The following is a 22,660-nucleotide window of genomic DNA, read 5'->3' as shown; positions in this document are numbered from 1 at the left end:
GCACCCCTCTTTGTTAAGAAATTTTACAATAGTCACTTCATATAAAATTAATTTAAAAATTAAGCTGGCTTAATATAGTTTACACTAGAAAATGCTCTTGCAATAAAAGTAATTGAATATAGACAGAATTCTGATTCAAATTTGAATTCCTAAATATGGAAGCATACTATCCCGAAGATCAAAACATCTAGTAAAACAGAATAGTTTATTTTAAATGACATTGTCAAAACATCTTATGTTCATTTCAGTTAGTACAGGGCAGAGAAGCTAGCTTTTTGGTTGCTAGATCACACTACTGACAATTTGACCTCCCCAAATTCTTTTTTTCAATCACTACTCTTTATCCACGGCTCTCTTGTATATTTGAGTACGTAATCAAATACAGAACAGAAAATTATCCCTTTTAGGTCTCCTTATTTGGTTGATTGTCAAATACTTCTGTAGTCCTAAAACCTTCTCTTTCTCAGCTGTTCCTCAGCTCTCCTGTGCTTTGTTGCTTTCTAAAGGTGAGGAAGTTCCAGGTCATCTCAAGCTGTGAAGTGGATTAGCCTCAAAATACCTTTTTAAACTCTTAACAGGCCCTTGAGGTTGTCTGTTTCCCACACCCATTCCAAACTACTACTTCTTGCTCTCTTAATCACCTTCCAGGTTAGAATGAATGTGTGCTCCTCAGTTCATTCAGACATAATCTGAAATCTGTTGGATGAGGCATTTGGGAAAGAAACTGTTTCCCTGATAGGAGGGGATAGATTAGATTTTCATTATTTATAACCAAAGGCATCATTTTTTTTCAAAAGTATTTTTTTTAAGATTTTATTTATTTGACAGAGAGAGAAAATAAGTGGCGGGGGGGGTGGGTGGACAGAGGGAGAGGAAGAAGCAGACTCCCCACTGAGCAGGGAGCCCGACCCCAGGACCCCGAGATCATGACCTGAGCAGAAGGCAGATCCTTAACACACCTCTACTTCTCATTCCACATGTTACCAGTTCCTCTGAGTTAAACCTTAAAATCCCTGCTAAAAAAAAATGTATCCACTAACAGAGATGCAAGAAAGTACGTGTCGTTTACCAGTTTTTAATTGCATCTAAGAAACTATTTTTTACGTGATACTGACAAGGTATAAATGTTTTCACTGTTAAAATTTATGTAAATATCCTACAAAATACTTAATTAAACTAGAAAGAAATTTCTACAATTTTTAAACAGTGGAAGAAAACCTTTTAAAATTATACTTGTTATTATGGCATATGCATAATAATATGCTAAACCCAGTTCTAGCTTAAACTCCTCAAAAAGAACATGCAAATTTATGCTAATATTAGTTATTTCTTTCAGCACTGAATATGCCAGTTTGATTCAAGAATAACGGAACTGCTAAGAAGCTTCGTATTTATCTCAAGCGTCTTTCAGAGAGACTGAGCAGTCCTGTGCTGATGAGACAATTTTATTAGTTAAAAAAAGCAAATAGTTTAGCTGATAGCTTCTCTTTGAGAGTCATGATTGCTTAAGACTGACTGCTCCAGAAATTCCTCAAAACTTAGAAAGAATAATTCCCATTCCACTTGTCAAATATGTAAAAAATAAGACGAAGAAGCAATGTAAATTATTGACATGTAGAACAGCTGACTTAAAGTAAAATGACATAATGCTAGTACATTTATTTCATACATACTTAAGAAATAACCCTAAAGAAAACAGAATGATATCCCTTGTGTTTTGTAACCACAGTTATATCTATCAACAAGTCATTAACTATAATTTAACATTTATGTTTTACTGTTTTCTAGGGAAGCTCTTCACTGGCTTGAATAATATTTTAATAACATTTTATTCTTGAGAAAGCACATTTGTCTGCTGGGGCTCTAATCAACTAATTTCCTCTAATGACAGTTGAACTCTGGCTATAAGGGTACAACATTTTTCTCTCATTTTTGTAATAAGCAACCTTTGTTACAGCACTGTAGCAATCACATACCTACTCTTACTGCCTGAACATGGGCAAGTCCAACACTTCATAAACATTCACTTTACCTTTTTGATGATAACTGGGTAGTTAGCTGAACTGCTTCAAAAGCACACATCACAAGAACAAAGGGGATTAAAATCTGTTTAAAAGGACAAAAAAAACCATGCCATGGGTAGCTGAAACATTTGAAAAACTTAAAAATAAATGTTATTCTGCAGTATTTCAACTTCTCAAATAAATTTTATCTCTATTAGTGAAGAGCAAACTCTGAAATAAAACCATGACATCAATGTCACATAGAATACTGATGAAACAGATTTAAAAATCTATATCAATACTGTATATAGAATAAAAAGATAAATATCAACACTTATTCCAAATAAAACCTAAAACAAATTTTTGTTTTAACTCATTATAATAATTAAGGACCATGTTCAAATGTTTCTGAGAGAGTATGAGAGGTACAAAATGCCCAAATCAGATAAATTATAGAGCTTGATAATTTGATTCACAGATCCCTGAATCCATCTAATCACTTGATACTATAACTCTATACCCATGATCTCCTGGTGCATTTATCTTAATGCAACTTTATTTCTGATTATATAATTCATATTCACTGTAAAGTATTTGTTAAAAAATTGAGAAAAGTATATCATAATTTATACTGGTTGAAAACCCATAATCCAGAGCTAATGCTGTTAATATTATGATACTGCTTTTAATAACCAATTAATATATATATATATACTTGATGTATAATAAAAAAGAAAAAATATGGAAAAGAAGTGGTGTTCAGCACCCTGTAAGAGTCCTTCAAGTGAAGGACATAGACTAACATAGCTTGGGAGAACCTTCACTTCTGGCCACATTAGTCAAAAAGAGCCGTCCAGTGCATTTTTTCAGGAAAGCTCTGAATGAGGCTGGAGAATAAAGATCTAATATTCTACTTTAAACTTTCGTTTTTCTTTACTTTTTTCTTATTTTTAACGAAAGGCCGATGGCCTCCAGCAAAGTAAAAAAAGAGCAACTATCATTTAAAAACATAAATGAAAGTTCAAGAAATAATGCGTGTTTTAAAATAACTCAACAGGTAAATATAAAAAAATAAAATAATGCAATAGAAATTGGAACATGAGAAAAACATCTTTTCAACATTTCCTAAGGTTACATTTGGTAACCTTAATTTTACCTTAAGTATCTCTTTAAAGGTCCTATCTCAAATATAGTCCCATATTTATTAATTATTAACACAGTAATAAAAAAGGAGAGTAATCCAATTAAGAGAAACATACTTTTAACAATTAGTATTTATGTGATCCGACAGAAGGTAATTAGATTTTAGCCAGATGTATACCAACTCCATAAAATGTGCCAAGCACTGTGGCAGAGGGAATGAGACAGAAGAAAGGGAAGAACGTGAATTACATTCCATAGGAGTCTGAACCTCCAAAGCTGAGAAATTTGTCATTATCGTGGTGTGGTCAGCACCCAGCTGGTGCTGCTGCAGTGATGTAAGCACTCAGTGACGGATTTGTGGAGTCTACCGATTAACTCCAGGTACATGGATTTTGAGAAAAGATCACAACACGTGGGTAGTCTCGTGGGGAGCATACAGAATCTTTGGGAGCACTGCGGTTCTGATCTGCACTGCCCTTCCCCACGGGCTTTAACGGTCTGTGACAGGACTTCCCAGGAGTTACACAGAATCTGTACTCCGGAATTTAAATGGGCTTAAGGATAAAGCAAAAAGGTTAACTGTATTTTGGAGTAAAAGCTAAGGGGTCCCAACTCCGATTCAGCATCGTCTGTGAAGGTATCTTCTTTCTATGCTATTTCACTCTGTCACAATGACTTCATAGTCTTAAAGTCATATAATGTTACATAATCTTAATGTCACGATGAATTGATAATCAATATCTTAAGAAAACAGGAAAATAAGAAAACTAACCTTCCACATCATCAGGGCTCCCATCATAAAAGGACTAAACACGGTCAGAAAGCAATAGACAGAGGCAAGATCAAAGCTAAGGAAACAACATAAAGAAAAAAGATTTTAGAATTCACATTGTAACTTTAAAAGAATGTTCTACTAAAAAGGATGCTTAAACTAACTTTCTGAAACTACTCTTATTAAAACACAAGCATACATTGTATCAAGAATATCAGGAAACCACTAAAATGAATGAGGTAGATCTCTATGTGCCAGTAACATACCAATCTCCAAAATACCCTTCAGTATAAAAAAAACCACGGTACAGAGCAAAATCCTAACTTGTATTATCTTTCATTATAAATATGCTCTTTTCATTTAAAATTACCTGTTAATAGAAGCTATGTTCCCAGTTCCAAAAAATGCTGTCACTAAGAAGAAAACCTAAATACAGTTAAGGAAATGCCAAAACAAGTCAGAATTCATACAAATTTCTCCTTCATTTAGAAAAGGTATTTCTATTCTACCATGAGGGTAACTTGCTTTTTACCCTGCACGTGTGGGCATAAACTGTTGCAAGTGAATGTTCCATTATACCTCCTTGTGAATGCATTTTGAAAGAACCAGACTGAAGAGGGAATGTGCTAAGAACCGGAGGCATGAGAGGTTATCCTTGTCACTAGTGTCTTTGGGAAGCCATTTTCCTCTTCTCTAGCAAAAGCAAATCAGAGTATTGTATCTGGAGCTGGCCACTGGTGATTTTCTCACAAGAACAGAGACCTAGTGCATGAGATAGATATTTTCAGGAGAAATACTGTTTCAGCTCATACATACTTGCTGTGTGCCCAACACATGTGAAATTGCTAGTTCTTTGGAAGGCTCAGAGAAAAATAAGAGACCACGTTCTCAAATAATTCAACGGAGAATGAGACACGAGCAAATGTTAGACATCTTTTGGACACTTTTTAATCTTACATTTGTTTTAGTGCAGTAGTAAAAGGTAAATATTAATCCTGTTGGTGTCTTAAGAACTAACTGCTAGGAAAGCACTAGAAAATACTGGCTGGCCCGTTGATAGGACTTAATAAATGTCAGTATTTTATTATTAGACACATATACACAAAAGTGGTAAAGAAACACTGATGAGGATGTATGAATTATGACAACTTTCAGTGAAAAGGTGGCATTTGAGTTGGTGACTTGAACCTCACATGTATTCAAGGATCTAGTCACTCAACCAATCAACTAACCAACCAACATTTATTGTCTAGTATATGTCAGAGGCAAAATTAGACACTAAGAACATAAATATGAATAAAATAGTCTCAGTGCTCACACGGATTATGAGGATAGGATTATACGGATACACAGAAGTATATGAGAGGCACTTTAAGGTAAATGGGGAAAATAAAAGACATAGTCAAGAAACACTGAGAAGTATGATAGAAGCTTAGGGTTTACTGAAAGATACAATGGAAGATAAAGCAGGAACACAGATTGGTAGCATATCAATAAAAAGCCTTGAATTTTACTGTGGAGACAACGAAAAGCAAGAACCACTTTAGATGACCGATACAAGAAACCCAAGTGACAGTGAGATATTCAGATCAGGGAGATAAGTAATTACAGGCAGGAAACACAATTGGAAAGCTATTTCAGTAGTTCATGTCAGGGGCAAGGAAGGTCTGAACTGATGCAGTGGGAGAAGAGACAGAGAAGGAGGGGAGACGGTGGGACCTTAGAACTGGATAAGAAGTAGTTAAATATGACAAGTTTGATGGCCTGGGTGACTGGGAATATGGTGAGGCCATTCAATAAGATGAGGCCTGTTAGAGAGACTTTGGAGAGGGGTGGGTGGCTGTTAGTCAGTTGGGGACATACATTTGGTGATGCCCAGCAGGATATTAGACATATGGCTCGTGAGGTCAAGAGAGGTCAAAGCTGGAGAAGTAAATCTCAGAGTTGTCTGCATGGAGGTGTCAGTCAAAGCTACAGGAGAGGGTGACAGCATCTAGGCAGGGTAAGGGGAGAAGGTTAAGGGTAGAGCTTGGAGAAGAACATCTTTCAAGATCAGACAAAGAAAGAGTATGTTCTAATGAAGGAGAAGAGATATGATATAAAAGCTAAGAGGAGAACCTGGAACATGTCCTGGAGGGAAACGGAAAAGGAAGAGAAGTCAACAGAGTTGAATGTTGTAAGTGGTCAAGTGAAATCGAAGCCCAGACTGTGCAGTCAGGGAGCCCCTGCAGACCACTGACGGCACAGCCTCGGTAGGGACAGGCGCATGTATTCACAGAGCTACCGTGTGCCAGGCACTGCTCAAGGCTTAGGGATACAGTACGTAAGTGGAGAGGAAATGGTAGCAGCAACTACAGATTTTTCTTTTCAGGAGCTTGGTAGTAAACAAAGACAAAATGGAATTATACTTCAGGAGGAGGCAGGGTTCAAGGGAAGGTACAAGGGAAGAAGTGTGGATTGGTCGAGGGTGAGTGCAAGGAGTCCGCAGAGAGAGAGAGCAAAACCGAGGGCAGAGGCAAGAGGAAGAAGGACAGCACCACAGTAAGGTCAAAGGAAATAATACCTCCCTCCAAATTTCTTGAAGCCAGTCAGCCAGCCTTCCCAAATGTGACTTTATTCTGCCGTATTGTCTTTCAAACTTCTAACGCTAACAATTTCCACGCAATGTTGCCTCTGATGTGACTCAAAAACCTTGTGAGGTAGAGGCCATAGAGCATGAACACAGTATAAAACACACATAGAAAGCACAAACCAAACTCATTATAGTGGTTTCATCTGGATGAGGGAAATTAGAGTGGAGTCGGGAATTGAAAAAAAAAACGAAACAAAACTTTAGCTTTAGCGGTAATGTTCTAACTTTTTAAAAATGTGTGACACGTGTGACAAATCAGTAATTGTTGATCTCTTAGATGGCAGGAATATACACATGTACATTTGCTTGTTATATCATTCTGCATGCTTTTCTGCAGTTTCAACATTTTTTAAAGATGCAGATTGTATAAGAAAATTATGGCTGAGAGGGAGTTCAATGGCCCCCAAGTGGGCATGAGGAGCAGAAGTTCCGCCTTACTCCACTACACGGCAGGTTACAGCACCTTAGATGTCCAAACAAAGGATACAAGGAAAAAGGCCCTGCGGACGTCATCCAGATAGAGCTGTCGAAACTGGGTAATATCAGGACTGCAGGTGAACTGGAGGCTGGTGACCTGTGAGACAGTAAGAAATACATGAGCACACAGGACAGTTTGCTTACTCCTACCCTCAAAGGCAAACTTCCAGTGTGGTACAATAGCTGGAAAGTTATCCTGCACTGACAAAACTATAACAATAAAGCTGTTCCTATAGTTTAATTACATCTTAATACAATCTGCTAGAAGTTAGAATACATTGCTAATAATATGCTAAAACAGAGCTGTAGTATTGCTGAATGGGTAATAAAAGGGAGAATCGGGCTTTTCCTTATCCTGTATAAATGCGTCACTTTTAAATCCCTATAGAACTCTTGAAGTCCTGTTTTCTCCGTGTCCTGATATTCTAAAACCCAGCTACAGTATCATATTAAAAAAAACATGATAAAATCAAATATTTGTTTCTTTCTTCTTCTGTTAGTTATTTTCTCTATATACAAATGCAAAATATTCCTATTTTTGGTAAAATAGAAAGTCACTCAATTTTTTAAAAAATATTTTATTTATTATTTGACAGAGAGAGAAACAGTGACAGAGAGAACACAAGGTGGTAGAGTGGGAGAGGGAGAAGCAGGCTCTCCACTGAGCAGGGAGCCCGAAGCTGGGCTTGATCCCAGGACCCTGGGATCATGACCTGAGCCGAAGGCAGATGTCCAACGACTGAGCCATTCAATTTCAGTCACTCAATTTCAACAAGAAGGATGCACTTTCGCTTAATCCCCTTCTCCCCCAAACAGAAAAACTCATGGGGAAACTTTCCCCTCCCTCCACTAACCATGTAATTTTCCACTAAGTTCTTTGGATGCTTTAATACTCCTTTCTATAAAAAGAAATACCTGCTTTCTGTTAAAAAACAGAATTTTAAAAATGACACTGAATCTCATTTTTAGATTTAGTACTTATTTAATATTAAAATATTTAATATTTACTATTAAGGACAGTCTGACCATTTACTAGAATCTGAACAAAACTGTTTTCATGTACTGTTTTTAATATTCCGGGGCTTAATGTTAAAAACCAGTAATTATTTAATATACTTCAATACAGTTTCCTCATTATTGAAATTAATTATTTTGAATGACCAATTACTCTGTAAGCTCAACTGGAACCGGTTATGGACGGATCAATGGACCAACTATGAAGGTGTTTTTCTGCAATATTCATTTTATCTGACCTCAGTAAAACTGTAAATATGCTACCACCAATGGTTTATAATTACCTTCAGTTATAAAATAAAGGCAAGAGACATCAATTTAACTCCATAGCTCAGTATGATAAATGTGTCCTTAAAATTTAGCTGGCTTTTAGCCAATTCAAAGTGTACTCCGTTGAATAAACGGCCTAAGATTTGGACTGAGGCCACAATCACTAGGGTGGCAGAAAAAGCAATTTGGAGTAGGACCACTAGAAAGAGAAAAACAACACTGGAAATATAAATGTCGCCTTATGATCAAATTCATGCACTGACTTGTGACAACATAAATATTCTTGTGACTACAATAAATTGAGGGAAAGAAAAATGAGGTATGAAAACAGAGGAAAATATGATAAAGAGCTTTCTTTCTCCTCCACTCCTTCATCTACATTGATGTTTTTGTACATCAGGGATTCTCAGATAATCTCTTAGAAGAACCCAACCTATTTAATGCCTATAAAAGTATAAAATCATGCTTTTCTATTGTAAATGAACAATTTTCTTAAAAACTGCTTAACTTGATTATTAATCATTAACTTAATTATGACTGTTTTAAATGGTGCACAGTTTTTGATGAAATAACACGGCAACTTTTGTACAGAATAGAGAATATTTTAATATTCTCAAATAAACACAACAATTATTTTGACAAGCTACCTTCTGTTTATAGGAAACACTGGGTTGCCGCAGGGTTTCTTGTTCCACCTGTATCCACACAAACATTAAGCATGACAATACTAATGGAAAGAGAGCTTCATACCTAAGGGACAAGGGGATTTGGGGTGGCAGTAGGAGGTGAAAAAAAAAAAAAAGGAAAAAAACATTAAACAAGTAAAAATGCAAATTTATGCAAAATTAAAACAACCTTGATAATACTTCAAAGTCACAATATCACAAAGTTTAAATTTTCTAGGCTCTCCAGAAAAAGAAAGTGGGAAAGGAAAGGAACATTTAAATATCAACTCCAACACCATCTTTTTTTGAAACTTATTAAATCCTGAGATCATTTAAATTTTTAAAACAGTTGAGATATTTAGAAATCACTCATAAGGTAAATACACAAAAAAGGAAAGAAAACATTAAGATGGAGGTAAAAAGACAATGCCTGAGTTAAAATCATTAATAAATATACCCAGAAGAGCAAGACTTAAAAAAAAAAAAAAAAAAAAAAAAAAAGGATGTGATATGTAATCTCTAAGAAAGAAAAAAAAAAGAACCAATAAACACATGAAAATATGTTTGCCCTTACTGATAACTGATATGGAAACTAAAACAATAGGAAGATAACACATTCACTTATCACATTTATCCAGTAAAAAAAAATAATGTCAACAAGAGTATAATGAAAACTAACTCTCACACTCTCTACATAGGAATAAACAATTTCTGGAAGGCAATCGGACACTCTACATCAAGAATCTCAAAAATATTCATGTAACATAATCCAGTGATGTTACTCCTAGGAATTTACCCTGAGACGATAATCCACTATGGGCACTAGAATTCTCCTCATATGAAGATATTTGTTGTAATACTGTCTACAGAAGGGAAAAACAAAAACAAAGTCAGGAAACAAGCTAGGGAGTGATTAAATAACATATGGTATATCTCTTGGCTAGTTTAATGGTGATAGTAACATGGACAAAGGAGAAATGTTCATAAGCTAAGACAGTAACAGAAGTCTTTCCTAATCCTCTTCCAGCCTACCTAGGGATAAATGTGTCACCTTTGTTATCCCTCAAATAACCCTGTTACAGTTCTTCAACCACCATTTTAATCACACATTCATGGGCACGCCTTTCTCGCCAGTCTGGAAAGGCTCTGGCTGAGTCAGTCTTGTCACCACTGCGGGCCCAGCTAGTAAGGATTCGCTGAGTCAGTTACTTAAGCAGGAGTTACTAAACAAAATCAAACTAACCAAACCAAACCAAAACAACTTTATTTCTCTCAACTTTTTCACCCATTTTTTTTTTTAAAGATTTTATTTATTTATTTGAGAGAGAGAGAAACAGAGACAGAGCACAAGCAGAGGGAGCTGTGGGTTCCCTGCCCAGCAAGGAGCCAGATGCAGGAGTTGATCCCAGGACTCTGGGATCATGACCAGAGCGAAGGCAGACGCTTAACCCACTGAGCCAGCCAGGCATTCCTCAACTATTTCACCTATTGAACTCTGTTCCATTCAGTGCGACTTTCCAGACATGAGACGTCAAAATAAGCAAAATGCTTTAAATTCTCTCACTGATCATAAAAATAAAAACTGAAGACCAGGGAGAAGGAAGTATTTGGATTCAGAAAGCATACACAAATCACCTGGTATATAAAATGTAGAATACCCAAATATATGAACAGACAATATATACATGAAAAAGTATCATTAGTCAAACAGATGCAGAAAATGTATACAAAGCTGTACCATTTTTGACCTATTAAAACAGCCACTGATGTTCTTATTTAAAAATGAAAATACTAAAAAAAAAAAAAAAGCATTAAAAAAAAAATGAAAATACTAAATATTGTGAAGGATAGGACCTCTCAGCAGTTGCTGGTGATATTATAAACTGGCACTGTTCTGATGACAGAAGTAAAAAAAATAAACAAAAAATAAATTCATACTCTATGACCACCTATACTACATGTGAGAAATGAACAAAGGAATAATAGAATCTATATAGAAAGCTTGGCACAAAAACGTAACTCAAAATATTATAAAAAATGTAAATAAATAAAATGACCAAAAATAGAGGAATGGCTAAATAAATTAAGGTTCATCCACATCACAGAATATTAAATAAAATGATGGTTAGGAAGCTTATGAGCCACCTGGGACAATGCTTCTAAAATAATGTTAGGTATAGGGCATCTGGGTAGCATAGTTGGTGAAACATCCGACTCCTGATTTGACTCAGGTTGTGATCTCAGGGTTGTGAAGTTGGGCTCTGTGCTCAGTGTGGAGTCTGCTTATGACTCTCTCCCTTTCCTGCTGCCCCTGCCCCCCTCACTCTCTCTCTCTCTCTCTCTCTCAAATAAAGAAATGAATAAATCTTAAAATAATATTATGTAGGAAAAAAAGATAAAATAGTAAGTACATGGACTATGATTAATACTATGTTAAAAAGACAAATAGAGGTAAGAATAGAAGAAATATATCAGAATATCAGCAGGATGTGTAGGGTTAATAGATGATTTTCCCCTTTATCCATACTTTTCAAAATGTGATCAATACTATGTTTATAATGGTTTTTAAAAAAAATAATTGAAAAATAAATGTTGACGTAGAATTCCTGTATCTTAGCCATTCTTTAAAATTTAGTTCAACTTCCACAGGAGTCCCTGATGGCACAAATTCAGCTGCCCTCCTCAAATTCTTTCCCTAGCCATTCTTTATATATTACAATTCCCAGCCTAATTAAGTCACAATAACTTAACTGTTGCATTCTGTAAGTGCCTAACACTGTAAAATAAAGTCCTTACTTTATAGCAGCTTACAACTCTATTAGACACCTGGGGTAAGCTAATTGTGCTGCCTTTTATCAGTCTAGTGTTCAGGACACTGGAGATGGGAAAGAAAAAACAACTGTTGATTAATTGAATGAAGAAGGTGTGTACTCTAAGCAAAAGAGGACCAAGATTTTAAAAAATATTTGCAATTATATATGAAAGAATTCTTTCCTAATATATGAAAACACAAATTTCATAGTTCTACAAATGGTACTACAAATTCATTTCCTTTCAGAAACTATAAACTATAATCATTTTCATTTGTTAAAATGTGGCTGAATAAATGTGATAAAGACAATCTTCCTATGGGACTTTATTTCTTTAGATAATATCTTGTATAAAGTCTGCATATTTGAATTAATAAACTGAAATACCAATAAAATGTCATCACAGGTTCACAGTGTACATAGTAAAACCTTACAAAATTAGGATCTCCTAGTTTGGTCTCTGTGCAAATTCAGCAGGGCAGAAAAGGCATTTAGCTTTGTATTATAGTTTGTTAAGCAAACGGATAATATAAATACAATTCTGGCAAGAAATGTTTAACAAACTTAAAAGAACTACTTTCAAGCATTTCAATAGCCTCCATTTGCATAAAAATAATGAAATGCTGATTAAAATGAATCTTCTTTATTCATTAAATCAAGGATACATTGTTAGAATTTAGGATAACTATTACTGTATTTTCTGTAAAGTAATAAAACTGCATTTCTTCCAATATCTTATAATCTGACGATTCACTAATTTACATAGAGAATCCTCCGGATTGTCCAAAATAGTTATGTAGAACAATCAGGTGGGCTATAAGTTTTGCAAAACTGATTTGAAATTGAAAACTGTGCTAACTGAAAATGTTAGACTGTGCTGTTTCAAGCTATTTCTGTTGCATTTTTCTGCAAAGGTAAATACACTTTCTGATGTTGAATAATATATTTCTTAATACATTCACTAATAAGGTTATACTCATCATTATTGTTCTGTTTTTATACATGAATTTTTGCTTTTCAAATTTTCTTAAAATAAATTAAATGTGCTTCTGATAATATGTTTTGGTATCTTTATGACTATGAAACTGATGATTTAAAATACTATCATATTTATCCCCAATGTAAGTTACATGACTAACTCATTATACATTCCGAAATACTTTTTCACTCAAAATTCAACTTTAATCATCTGTTCTTCTTTCCTTCCTTCCTTTCTAATCCAGGAAACCAGATCCATTCCTAGATTTGTATTTCTTAAATCTTCTACATAGTCCTTCAAATTTGTTTGCTGCTTTAGAATGTGAAGGCTCAAGAAAGAAAAGGGCTTACTGATTATTAAGTGACTGTAGAATTTGGCAGATATTTCTGGACCCTCTCAAATACATACTTTTTGGCAACCTCTAGGCAAGATATCTTAAAGAAACTCATGTCACCCCAAAATGGTGAGTTACAATAGAAATTATTTTGTCTTTTGCCTTCTCATCTAGACTAAAAACTAATTCATATGTAGTTTGATGGATTCTGATTGTAAATTATCCTGACATTTTACCAATAAAGGGGGAAAGAGTGAACAGTTTTGTTTTTGTTTTTAAGTAGGTTTCATGGAACCCAACACAGGGCTTCAACTCACAACACTGAGATTAAGATGGGGCCGAGGTCAAGAGTTGGACACGTAACCAACTGAGCCCTGTAGGTGCCCCAAGAGTGAACAGTTTAAAAGCCTCATTATGTTTATCACTCTTGAGTAAGAACATGCTGATAGACTTCGGGTTTTACCTGAAAGTTCAAAATTCTAAGTCTCAAACCAAGCACCTCTTAAAATCTTATTAGGTAACTGGTGAAAATTTCCATGTTGTTTTCCATGTTTCCATGTTCCATTACGTCTTCACATCTGTGCGTCAGATCTGGTTATGCAGGGAGAAAACAAGGCAGGAGGTGTGGGGAGCTTTGGTAGGAGAAGGTTTTGTACCCTACTGGACCATCTCTTATCTAGGGACAAGAACTCCTGGGGCCTAGTTCACTTAGGATGTTAGGGCCTATTATGAAAAGATTTTTTAGAACATCCCTCTAATTCTAAATTAGGCCAACTAAGTTTCTCAAAGAATGAACCTAAGTCTTGGACCCCAAATCATCTAAACTGGGAATAATCTATTGATAGCACAATGGTCAATCCCCAGGTTTAGTCTAGTTGGGATTAAGATCCTTTATTTAGGCCAAATTTTGAGCTATCTTTGAGTGGTGGTAATCTGATTTGTCTGTTCTATAAAATGTTGTTAAAATGTACACATTTCTCACCTCATAAGCATTTAAATAATGATGAAATAAAATTCAAAGTAAAGAATGCTTTTCTTCAAAGCAGGTGGGGAGATTGTCTCACTGCTTCACTGACTTCTAGAGATCCCTTCAGGATCTACCCCAAAGCAAGCTGCCAGTTTTTGTTTTGCAAGAAAATGTAAATCTTAAATAAAAAGGGATTCTTTAACTTCAGAGAAAATATTCTGAAAGTTTCTGAATCTAAAGAATATTTGGACCAAATATATGTAAGAGTAAAAATAAAAGGTATATTCAAATAAGAATGAACAAATCAAGGTATAATTTGAAGTGCAGGAAAGGAAAGTAACAATGCTACAGCTCTCCTAACTCATTGTTTGAGACTTCAAATTTCTCCATAATCAGTCAGAACTTGTAACATGGTAGTGAAATGACATTTCAGCATCTTCAGGAAATAAACAGAAAGACAAAGACAACAGGCAATACTATAAGCATATGAAAAAGAAAGCAGAGGATTTACGATCAACTTACATATAGTTCTTATGAAGCAGAAAATATGTATAATTTATTCCCCAAGATTTATACATTTTTCATCTCCAGAGGTAAAATATTCAAAGAGAAATGTCAAGATCATTTAAAGCTTGCTACTAAAAATTAAAATTTAAAAACAGTTCATACCCTGTGCTTAGCAGCAGGTAGGCTGACATGGAGGAAAGAAGTATGCTGAACAGTCGCTCAAAGAGACGCGTCGGACTCAGCAGTGGTAGGACGAAGGAAGAGGCTGCAGTGAAACAAAGCAGGGCCGTGTCAGTACAACAAACACAATGTATATGAGTTTAGAAGTACCAATTCTACTGTCATTTATAGGATTTATTGTTTCTGTGACCTCTTAAATGGGCTATACTTACCCTAATAATTTTTGTTAAGAAATTTGAAACTTCACGTTTCCTAAAAAAGATATTACTTATTTGAGAGACAGAGACAGCGAGCGAGCGAGTGAGCACATGTGCACAAGTGTGTGCATGTATGCGGAGGAGTTGAGGAGGTGGTGCTGGGAAGGAGGGCCAGAGGGGAGAGGGACAAGCAGATTCCTGGCTAAATGCAGAGCCCTATAACACGGGGGTTGATCCCACAACTCCAAGATCATGACTTGAGTGAACATCAAGAGTCAGGGGCCTAACCAAATGAGCTACCAAGGTACCCCTGAAACTTTGCATTTTTACACTTGATCTTAGCCAAAAGACCTAGAAGCGATGAAACTTCACATTTTTAATTAAAATTACATTTCATTATTTTTACCATCTTTTGGCTCAGATCTTCTCAATTTTATTTAGCCTTGCTCACTAAATGAGTAATTTGTTATTTGCTGATATAAATAATAAAAAATATAATACAACATGTTGCTCAAGATTTAGCACATTTCTCTTAATTAGGCATATAGCTAAAAGGCAACTTATTCCCCAGAAATTGATTTTTCCTAACCTCCTTCTCCTGCTCCCAAGTTTTCCCACTGCAAAGTATATGCATCGAGAGTGGTAGCATGCCACTCAGGAAACAAAAAATAAAAGCGGATTTCCCCACATGAGAGCTGTAATAAGAGTAATGAAGTAATCTTCCCCTACAGGACAAGAAAGCAAGTATTTCAGTAGGAGGGCAGCAAACATTAACTCCCCATTTCTATTTTGGGAAGGAAATATGCCTAAGTTCCTCATCATCCTAGTCAGGCAGAAAACATGCCTGGAGTTAAACACTCCAGAGTATGGAGACAGACAACTTGGGATAAAATCCTGGCTGATTCATTATTAACTTTTTAACCATGGGGCAAGTTTATTAATCCATCTAAGCAGTATTCCTATCTGTCAAGTATAGTGAGGATACAAATAAATTGTTGTGAGGTTTAAATACAATTTCACCTGTAAAATGCTCCCTGAGCATAGTGCGAGGGATATAATAGGTGCTTAATAACTCTGAGCTGCTACTATTATTACTAACCAACATCTACTAATAAGTTAAATTTAAAGACAAACCCCTTCAAAGTCAAGTCACTGCAGTATGTAAGACGAAAGTTATATCAATAGTCCCCTAGACAAATAGCTTCTGATCTTTTTTAGATGTGTAGTTCGATACTGTTATCCTCACCTGATACATATTTTAACAGAAAAAAAGCAACATTTTAATATTTATTATAAAAGCCAATTCAATGAGATCTCTTCTGTAAAATATAATACATTATAATAAAATGTGTCTTAGGGGTTTATATAGAGAATGCAAGGACAGTTCAATACTTGTAACTGGATAATATCAACAGGCCATATTAATAGGTCTAAAAAGAAAAATCACATTATCTCTACAGATGATGAAAAAAAAGCCTTTCACAAAATTCAACACCCATGCACTCCTAATAAGAACTCTAAATAAAACAAAAATGCATGTACTTTCTTTAACATGACAAATATATGTACCTCAATCCTAAAGCCAGCATCTACCTTAATGGGGAAATTCCAGAGGCATTCCCACTAAGGTCAAGGGGAAAAAAAAAATCACAGGGCAGTTCACTATCTCCACTTATTTAACATTGTACTGGAGATACTACCGAATACAAATGAACTAAAGGGAACAATTAGATGACTAGGAACTGAAAAGGGGGGAAATATACATCTAATTTGTAAATGGCATGATAGTATATTTGGAAAATCCTAGAGAGTCAATGATAAACCTAACTCAAAAAATGAAAGAATTCAGTAAAAAAAAAAAAAAAAAAACACAGAATATAAAATTAACATGTAAAATCAGTAGCAACTTATCTCAATAATAATTAGAATCTAAAATGAGTGAGAAAAGTCCATTTACAATAGCAAAAAAGCAGATAAAACACTTAGCAATATACTTAACAAGAAATATGTAAGGCCTATATGAAGAAAACAATAAAGACTTCTCTTAGAGGCACAAAAGTAGACTGGAGCAAGTGGAAAGACATCCCTTGTTCTTGGTTAGAATGTCTCAACATTACTCATGATTCAGATATGTCTTCCCAAAGTTAACTGACATATTTAATATGATCTCAATAAAATTTCCAGTAGGCTTTTTTTGAAGTTTGAGCAAGTAGATCCTAAAGTTCAGACTTTATTGAAATATACTATGAAGTCTATAATAAAACAGTATATTATTGGCACATTAATAGACATAATTAGAATAGTACAGAAAGTCTAGAAATAGGCCAGTGTATAGTATGACATAGAAGTGTTATCTCAAGTCACTGGGGCAAATTAAGTATTAATGATACTGGATGGCTATTTGGAAAAAAATTAAATGAAATCCTTTCCTTAAACCATATATTTAGAATAATTAACTCTAAATATATCAAGGATTGAAATGTAAAATGTCAAAGTATGCAAGTATAAGAAGGAAATATGAGTGAATTCCTCCATAACCTAGGTTTCAAGGAAAGGCTTTCTAATTGTCTAAAAATTCAGATGCATTAAAAAAAAGACTGATTACATAAAAATAAAAATCATTTGTAGGCAAAAGACGTCATAAGCACAGTCAAAAGGTAAGTGACAAACTGGGAAAAATTTTTGTTACATATATTATAGGTAAAGGACCAATACCCCTAATTTATAAAGAGCTTTTAAAAATGAAAGCAAAGGACCAAAAATTCTATAGAAAAAAAAGGAAAAATGATGAATAGATAATTCCCGAGAGAGAGATAAAAATGGCTCTTAAGCATGAGGAATGATGTTTGACTTCACTCATAATAAGAAAAATGCAAATTAAAAACACAGAGATACCATTTCTCAAACACAAGATTGACATAACTTTGTTGACTGGAATAAATTCAAAAGACTTTGGTGAGGCTATGGGGAAACAGGCATTCTTCCTATATTTTTGGCAAAAATGAGAAATGGTACACCTCTGGAGGGGAACTTAGTAATATCTGTAAGTAGTACATGTGCATTTACCCTTTGCACCATAATACAACTTCTAGGAATTTATCCTGAAAACATACCTCTAACAATATAAACTATGCATATGATCAAGGTTATATGTTGCAGGATTATTTGTAGTCAAAAAAAAAAATTACCTACCTAAACATGAAAGCATAGAATAAATAAACAACGGAATACACACACAATGGAAAACTAAATAGCTGCAAAAAGGAATAAAGAGCTCTAGGGTACCTGGGTGGCTCAGTGGGTTAAAGCCCCTGCCTTCAACTCAGGTCATCCCAGGGTCCTGGGATCGAGCCCTGCATTGGGCTCTCTGCTCAGCAGGGAGCCTGCTTCCTCCTCTTTCTCTCTGCCTGCCTCTCCGCCTACTTGTGATCTCTGTCTGTCTAATAAATAAATAAAATCTAAAAAAAAAAAAAGAAGAAGAAGAGCTCTAAGAATTGATATGAAGTGATTACCAAGAGGTATTAAGTGAAAGATGCAAAGTACAAAAGAGGATATATAAAATGCTACCCCTTTTATATAACAAAGGAGGAAAAATAAGAAAACATACTTCTGTCTAACTATCAGTGCAAAGAGAAACACATAAAGGATAACCAGAAAGCAATGAAGGTCATAGCCCATGAAGGATTAGGGGTACAGGAGAATGGGGTGAAAGTACCACAGGCAGCACTTCTTTGAGTATAACCTTTTGTATAATTTTTATGTTTGGAAGTGTGTGACTATCCTACATACACAAAGAATTACATAAAAAAGAACAGGAAAGGGGCGCCTGGGTGGCTCAGTGGGTTAAGCCTCTACCTTCAGCTCAGGTCATGATCCCAGGGTCGGGCTCCCTGCTCAGCAGGGAGCCTGCCTCACCTCTCTCTCTGCCTGCCTCTCTGCCTACTTGTGATCTCTGTCTGTCAAAAAAAAAAAAAAAAAAAAAAAACAACAAAAAAAACCCAAAATAGCAAACTGAAACAAACAAACCTTGTATTTCAAATAAATATCATGATTGCAGTGAACAAAATGGAGGAAGGGATGGAGGGAGGCAGGCAGGCAAATCCAAATAAATATGGACATGATATTTAACCATGAACCCTTGGTCTTGGGCAAGGTGAAGTGTGGGGGCAGAGTGAGAATTACAAACAAATCTCGAATAATATTGTTTGTTTCTTGCGATGGTATGAGTGAAACACTCCTGAAACTGCTTTGATGTACTATAGGACTGAACCAATGAGTACACATGTTGATGTTGTTGGGAGCCAGGGTTGGTTATCTTCACGGGAAGAACATATAAATATGGAATGGGGGAAGACAAGAAAGAACAGATAGAAATATAGGTATCAGTGTGAACTTACGATTCCTGAAAGATGTATAGGTATGTGTATATGCATGTTAACGTGCATATACGTGTGTGTTAATGTGTGCATAAGGATCTATATGTAAGAGAAGTTTTATGTATATGAAAGCATGTACTTCTTAGTTCTGTCCATTGAAAAGCAAAGAAGCAAAGATACCCCAGTCATGATGGGTACATACGGCACTCAGATCTTGGTGTCTAATACCATTCACCCAATAAAAACAGCTATGTTTCCTCAGAGAGATAACTGATTCTAGAGCTTGGAAAGTGTGGATATAAAGCAAACCTTATAAGGTAAACATCTTCTTAATGCCAGAAAATAAGAAAGTGCTCAAAAAAATTAAGGGAGGGTGGGTGTCTATTTACAAGCTAGCTCGAAGGTACCGTCTCTAGCCAAGTCTGGGACAATTTGGGCACCAAAGTATCAACAGTAATGAGTTATAAATCTTTGAAAAAAATAGGTACTCATGTGACCACAATAACAATAAATAGATAAATGAAAGAATGAATGAATGAATCAATGAATGAATAGGAAAGAAGTGAAGATTCATAGAGAATGCTGAGAACCTCTAGTAAATGCTGTAGGAGTCACTTTGTAGAGATCATGACAAAGACTGGATCAGGAAAGATTTACAAATGGATGCTATACCTGGGGGGAAATTCTGATGAGGATATTTGCTGGTCTTAGAGTGTGTCCCCACTGGCAACTTATGTACAGTGAAAACACTGGGCAACACCTTGATAGGGTGATGGAAATTAACATCAACAATGAGGGACAGATAGAGATCATGCGCCTCCAAATGTGACCCGAGGAAGGGCACAGCATCACTTATACAGTATTCTGACCAATAATGCATAACCTCAATTTAATTACAAGGAAACAGCAGACAAATTCAAACTGAGTAACAGTCTATTGCGGGGTGGGAGTTGCAGTTGGGTTATATTCTTCAAAAATGTCAATGTCATAAAAGACAAAGAAAGAAAAAATGCCATGATCATTGCTAGGTCAACTGAAAAATTAATATAAGGATGGCAGAATAAATAAAAATACTGAATATGGTATCTAAAAAATGTTACCCATATCCATATATTCATAAATACAAATGAGGGACAAGCACATGAAGTGGAGGAGGCTTTCTGTAATTCTGGTAAATGTTCTTTTTTTTTTAAACCTTTTTGGAAGTGTTAGATGTTTAAAAATGAGATATAGTGAAATGCACACAAGTTGTGTTTTCTTTGCTTTTCTTCACTGTAGTTTATCCCTAGGTAGGTAAGAATACTAAGGAAGTGAGCCAGGCTGCCCTAGAAAGGAATGAGCAATGGCTACATTGCTACTACGGATATGGGACCTCCTATCTGCCGTATATTGTTTATCCACTGGTGTGTGCTGTATATGACTGCATTCGTGAAGTTATGCACTATGACAGAAAGACTTCCTTTTAAATACCACAGTTACCATTCAAAGTTTCTGTTTTTTTCTGGGGATTTAAAAACTAATATGTCATGTGAGAGAGATCATTACTAATAGTCACCTCACTGAAAATATCACCCACCCCTTCCATGCAGTATATAAGTTCCAGGCAGGGATTTGATCTACATTTATTATTCTCAGGGAACAGAGGAGTGCAGTGCCAGAACACAGTACAAACTGAACACGCTTTGTTTTTAAATCAAGGAGGGTCATCAATATTGTTCACGCAAAATGGATATAAATGATAATCTTATTAAATCAAGAAATTTAATGGCGCCTGGGTGGCTCAGTGGGTTAAGCCACTGCCTTCGGCTCAGGTCATGATCTCAGGGTCCTGGGATCGGGTCCCGCATCGGGCTCTCTGCTCAGCAGGGAGCCTGCTTCCTCCTCTCTCTGCCTGCCTCTCTGCCTACTTGTGATCGCTCTCTGTCAAATAAATAAATAAAATCTTAAAAAAAAAAAAAAAAAGAAATTTAATGGGAAGGCCTGCAGAACAGCCTCCATCATTTTTAAGGTAAAGTTCCATCCGAAGACCTTTTTCTTTTTTAATTATGAACAACAAAAATCATTAAAAAAAAAAAAACCCAGAGGGGTTAAACTGCATGTTACATTATCCATAGGCACCAAAAAATGTCTTTTTTTTTTAAAGGAAAAACCTAGATTCAAGCTTGCCCGTCTTGTCTTCTAGTTGGAAGGAAAACTGTAAGTCTTTAAATTACTTCTGTTTCCTTCACATGTGTATTTCAGGATCCTTACGTAAAGGTACTATAGGGGAATGTGTTTTGAAACATTTAACTGGCCTTATAAAAGGTGTAATGGGTTGGGAGGTGACTAATCAATGTTATTTTCAGCAAGGGAAATGCAGGTAAAACTGAACTGTTTCCTAGTGCCTGTGTAAGAATGGAGAATTTATGAATTGACAGGAAATTTCAGCGTAAGAATCTCTCCTCTTCGGGAATCCCTTAGGGTTTTATCAAATGTGAATAAATATAGCCTTATTATCAGGTAAATAATATTCTATCAAGTAATTCTTATTAACACATGAATGGTCACAGAAGTTCTAATTTTCTTTGTCAAATCCCAGCACGAGAAATCATAGCTGGTTATTATTATTTTCATTCAACAAAATTATTTCTTTCAATAACAATAATACAGATGTAAATGGACAATTTGAAGATATGACTTGATATAATAACATTAACTCATCTGATTTGACTGCCCTCTTACCTAATGTTATCCAGCTAATGATCTGGTTGAAAACAGGCAGTCCTTGTTTCTTGAGCAAACTGTCATGCGTCGTATACACAACATACATGGACAGCACAATGCTCAGCATCTGAAAGTAAATACAAAACACACCAGTTGAAGAGAAGGTAGTGAAAGACTAATTTATATATAAAAAGAATCCTTAGAAAATTGCTTGAACAACAGGAATCTAGCCCCAAAGCTACTGAAATTGGACCAGCTCACCATCCTCACTACCAAGGCTATAGGATAGAGCTCTGGTAGTAAGCAAAGGCCCTCCTTTATAAGGACAAAATATGGCATTTTACATTTTCAAGAGTAGTCTGTTATATGTGATCACACCATATCTACTCAGAAATACTCATTATTAATGTTGAAGATTTCTTAACTCATGAAAATGCAGACGGGGCCATATGGTTGAGTGCCCTCTACCTGCGGCTCTCACCCAGTCATATCCACCGACTCAACACGTATTTGGGGTCTGAATGTTCACCTGGTACTGGGAACACAAGGAACACAATATTCTTCAGAGAATATATATAAATGTGGAGAACTGGTAAACTATGGCTTGTAGGCTGGTGGCCTGTTCTAGAAA

At 35.5% G+C, this 22,660-nt stretch overlaps 1 protein-coding gene across 5 annotated transcripts in view; it reads right to left on the bottom strand.

The window, feature by feature from the left end:
- Nucleotides 1-22,660, bottom strand: part of PIGN (phosphatidylinositol glycan anchor biosynthesis class N) — a 102,266-nt gene that overhangs the window by 19,032 nt on the left and 60,574 nt on the right. For all 5 annotated transcript variants that reach the window (XM_044242868.1, XM_044242867.1, XM_044242865.1 and 2 more), the window contains 7 exons: nt 22,048-22,156; nt 14,736-14,838; nt 8,959-9,061; nt 7,038-7,124; nt 4,289-4,344; nt 3,919-3,994; nt 2,033-2,106 (listed from right to left, as the gene is read on the bottom strand). In XM_044242868.1, the coding sequence (XP_044098803.1) occupies nt 2,033-2,106; nt 3,919-3,994; nt 4,289-4,344; nt 7,038-7,124; nt 8,959-9,061; nt 14,736-14,838; nt 22,048-22,156 (608 nt within the window). The remainder of the gene's footprint in view (nt 1-2,032; nt 2,107-3,918; nt 3,995-4,288; nt 4,345-7,037; nt 7,125-8,958; nt 9,062-14,735; nt 14,839-22,047; nt 22,157-22,660) is intronic.

The sequence above is a fragment of the Neovison vison genome, chromosome 3, assembly GCF_020171115.1.
Source record: "Neovison vison isolate M4711 chromosome 3, ASM_NN_V1, whole genome shotgun sequence".
NCBI lineage: Eukaryota > Metazoa > Chordata > Mammalia > Carnivora > Mustelidae > Neogale > Neogale vison.
The sequence above is the reverse complement of the archived record's forward strand: the minus strand, read 5'-3'. Positions and strand labels throughout refer to the sequence as shown.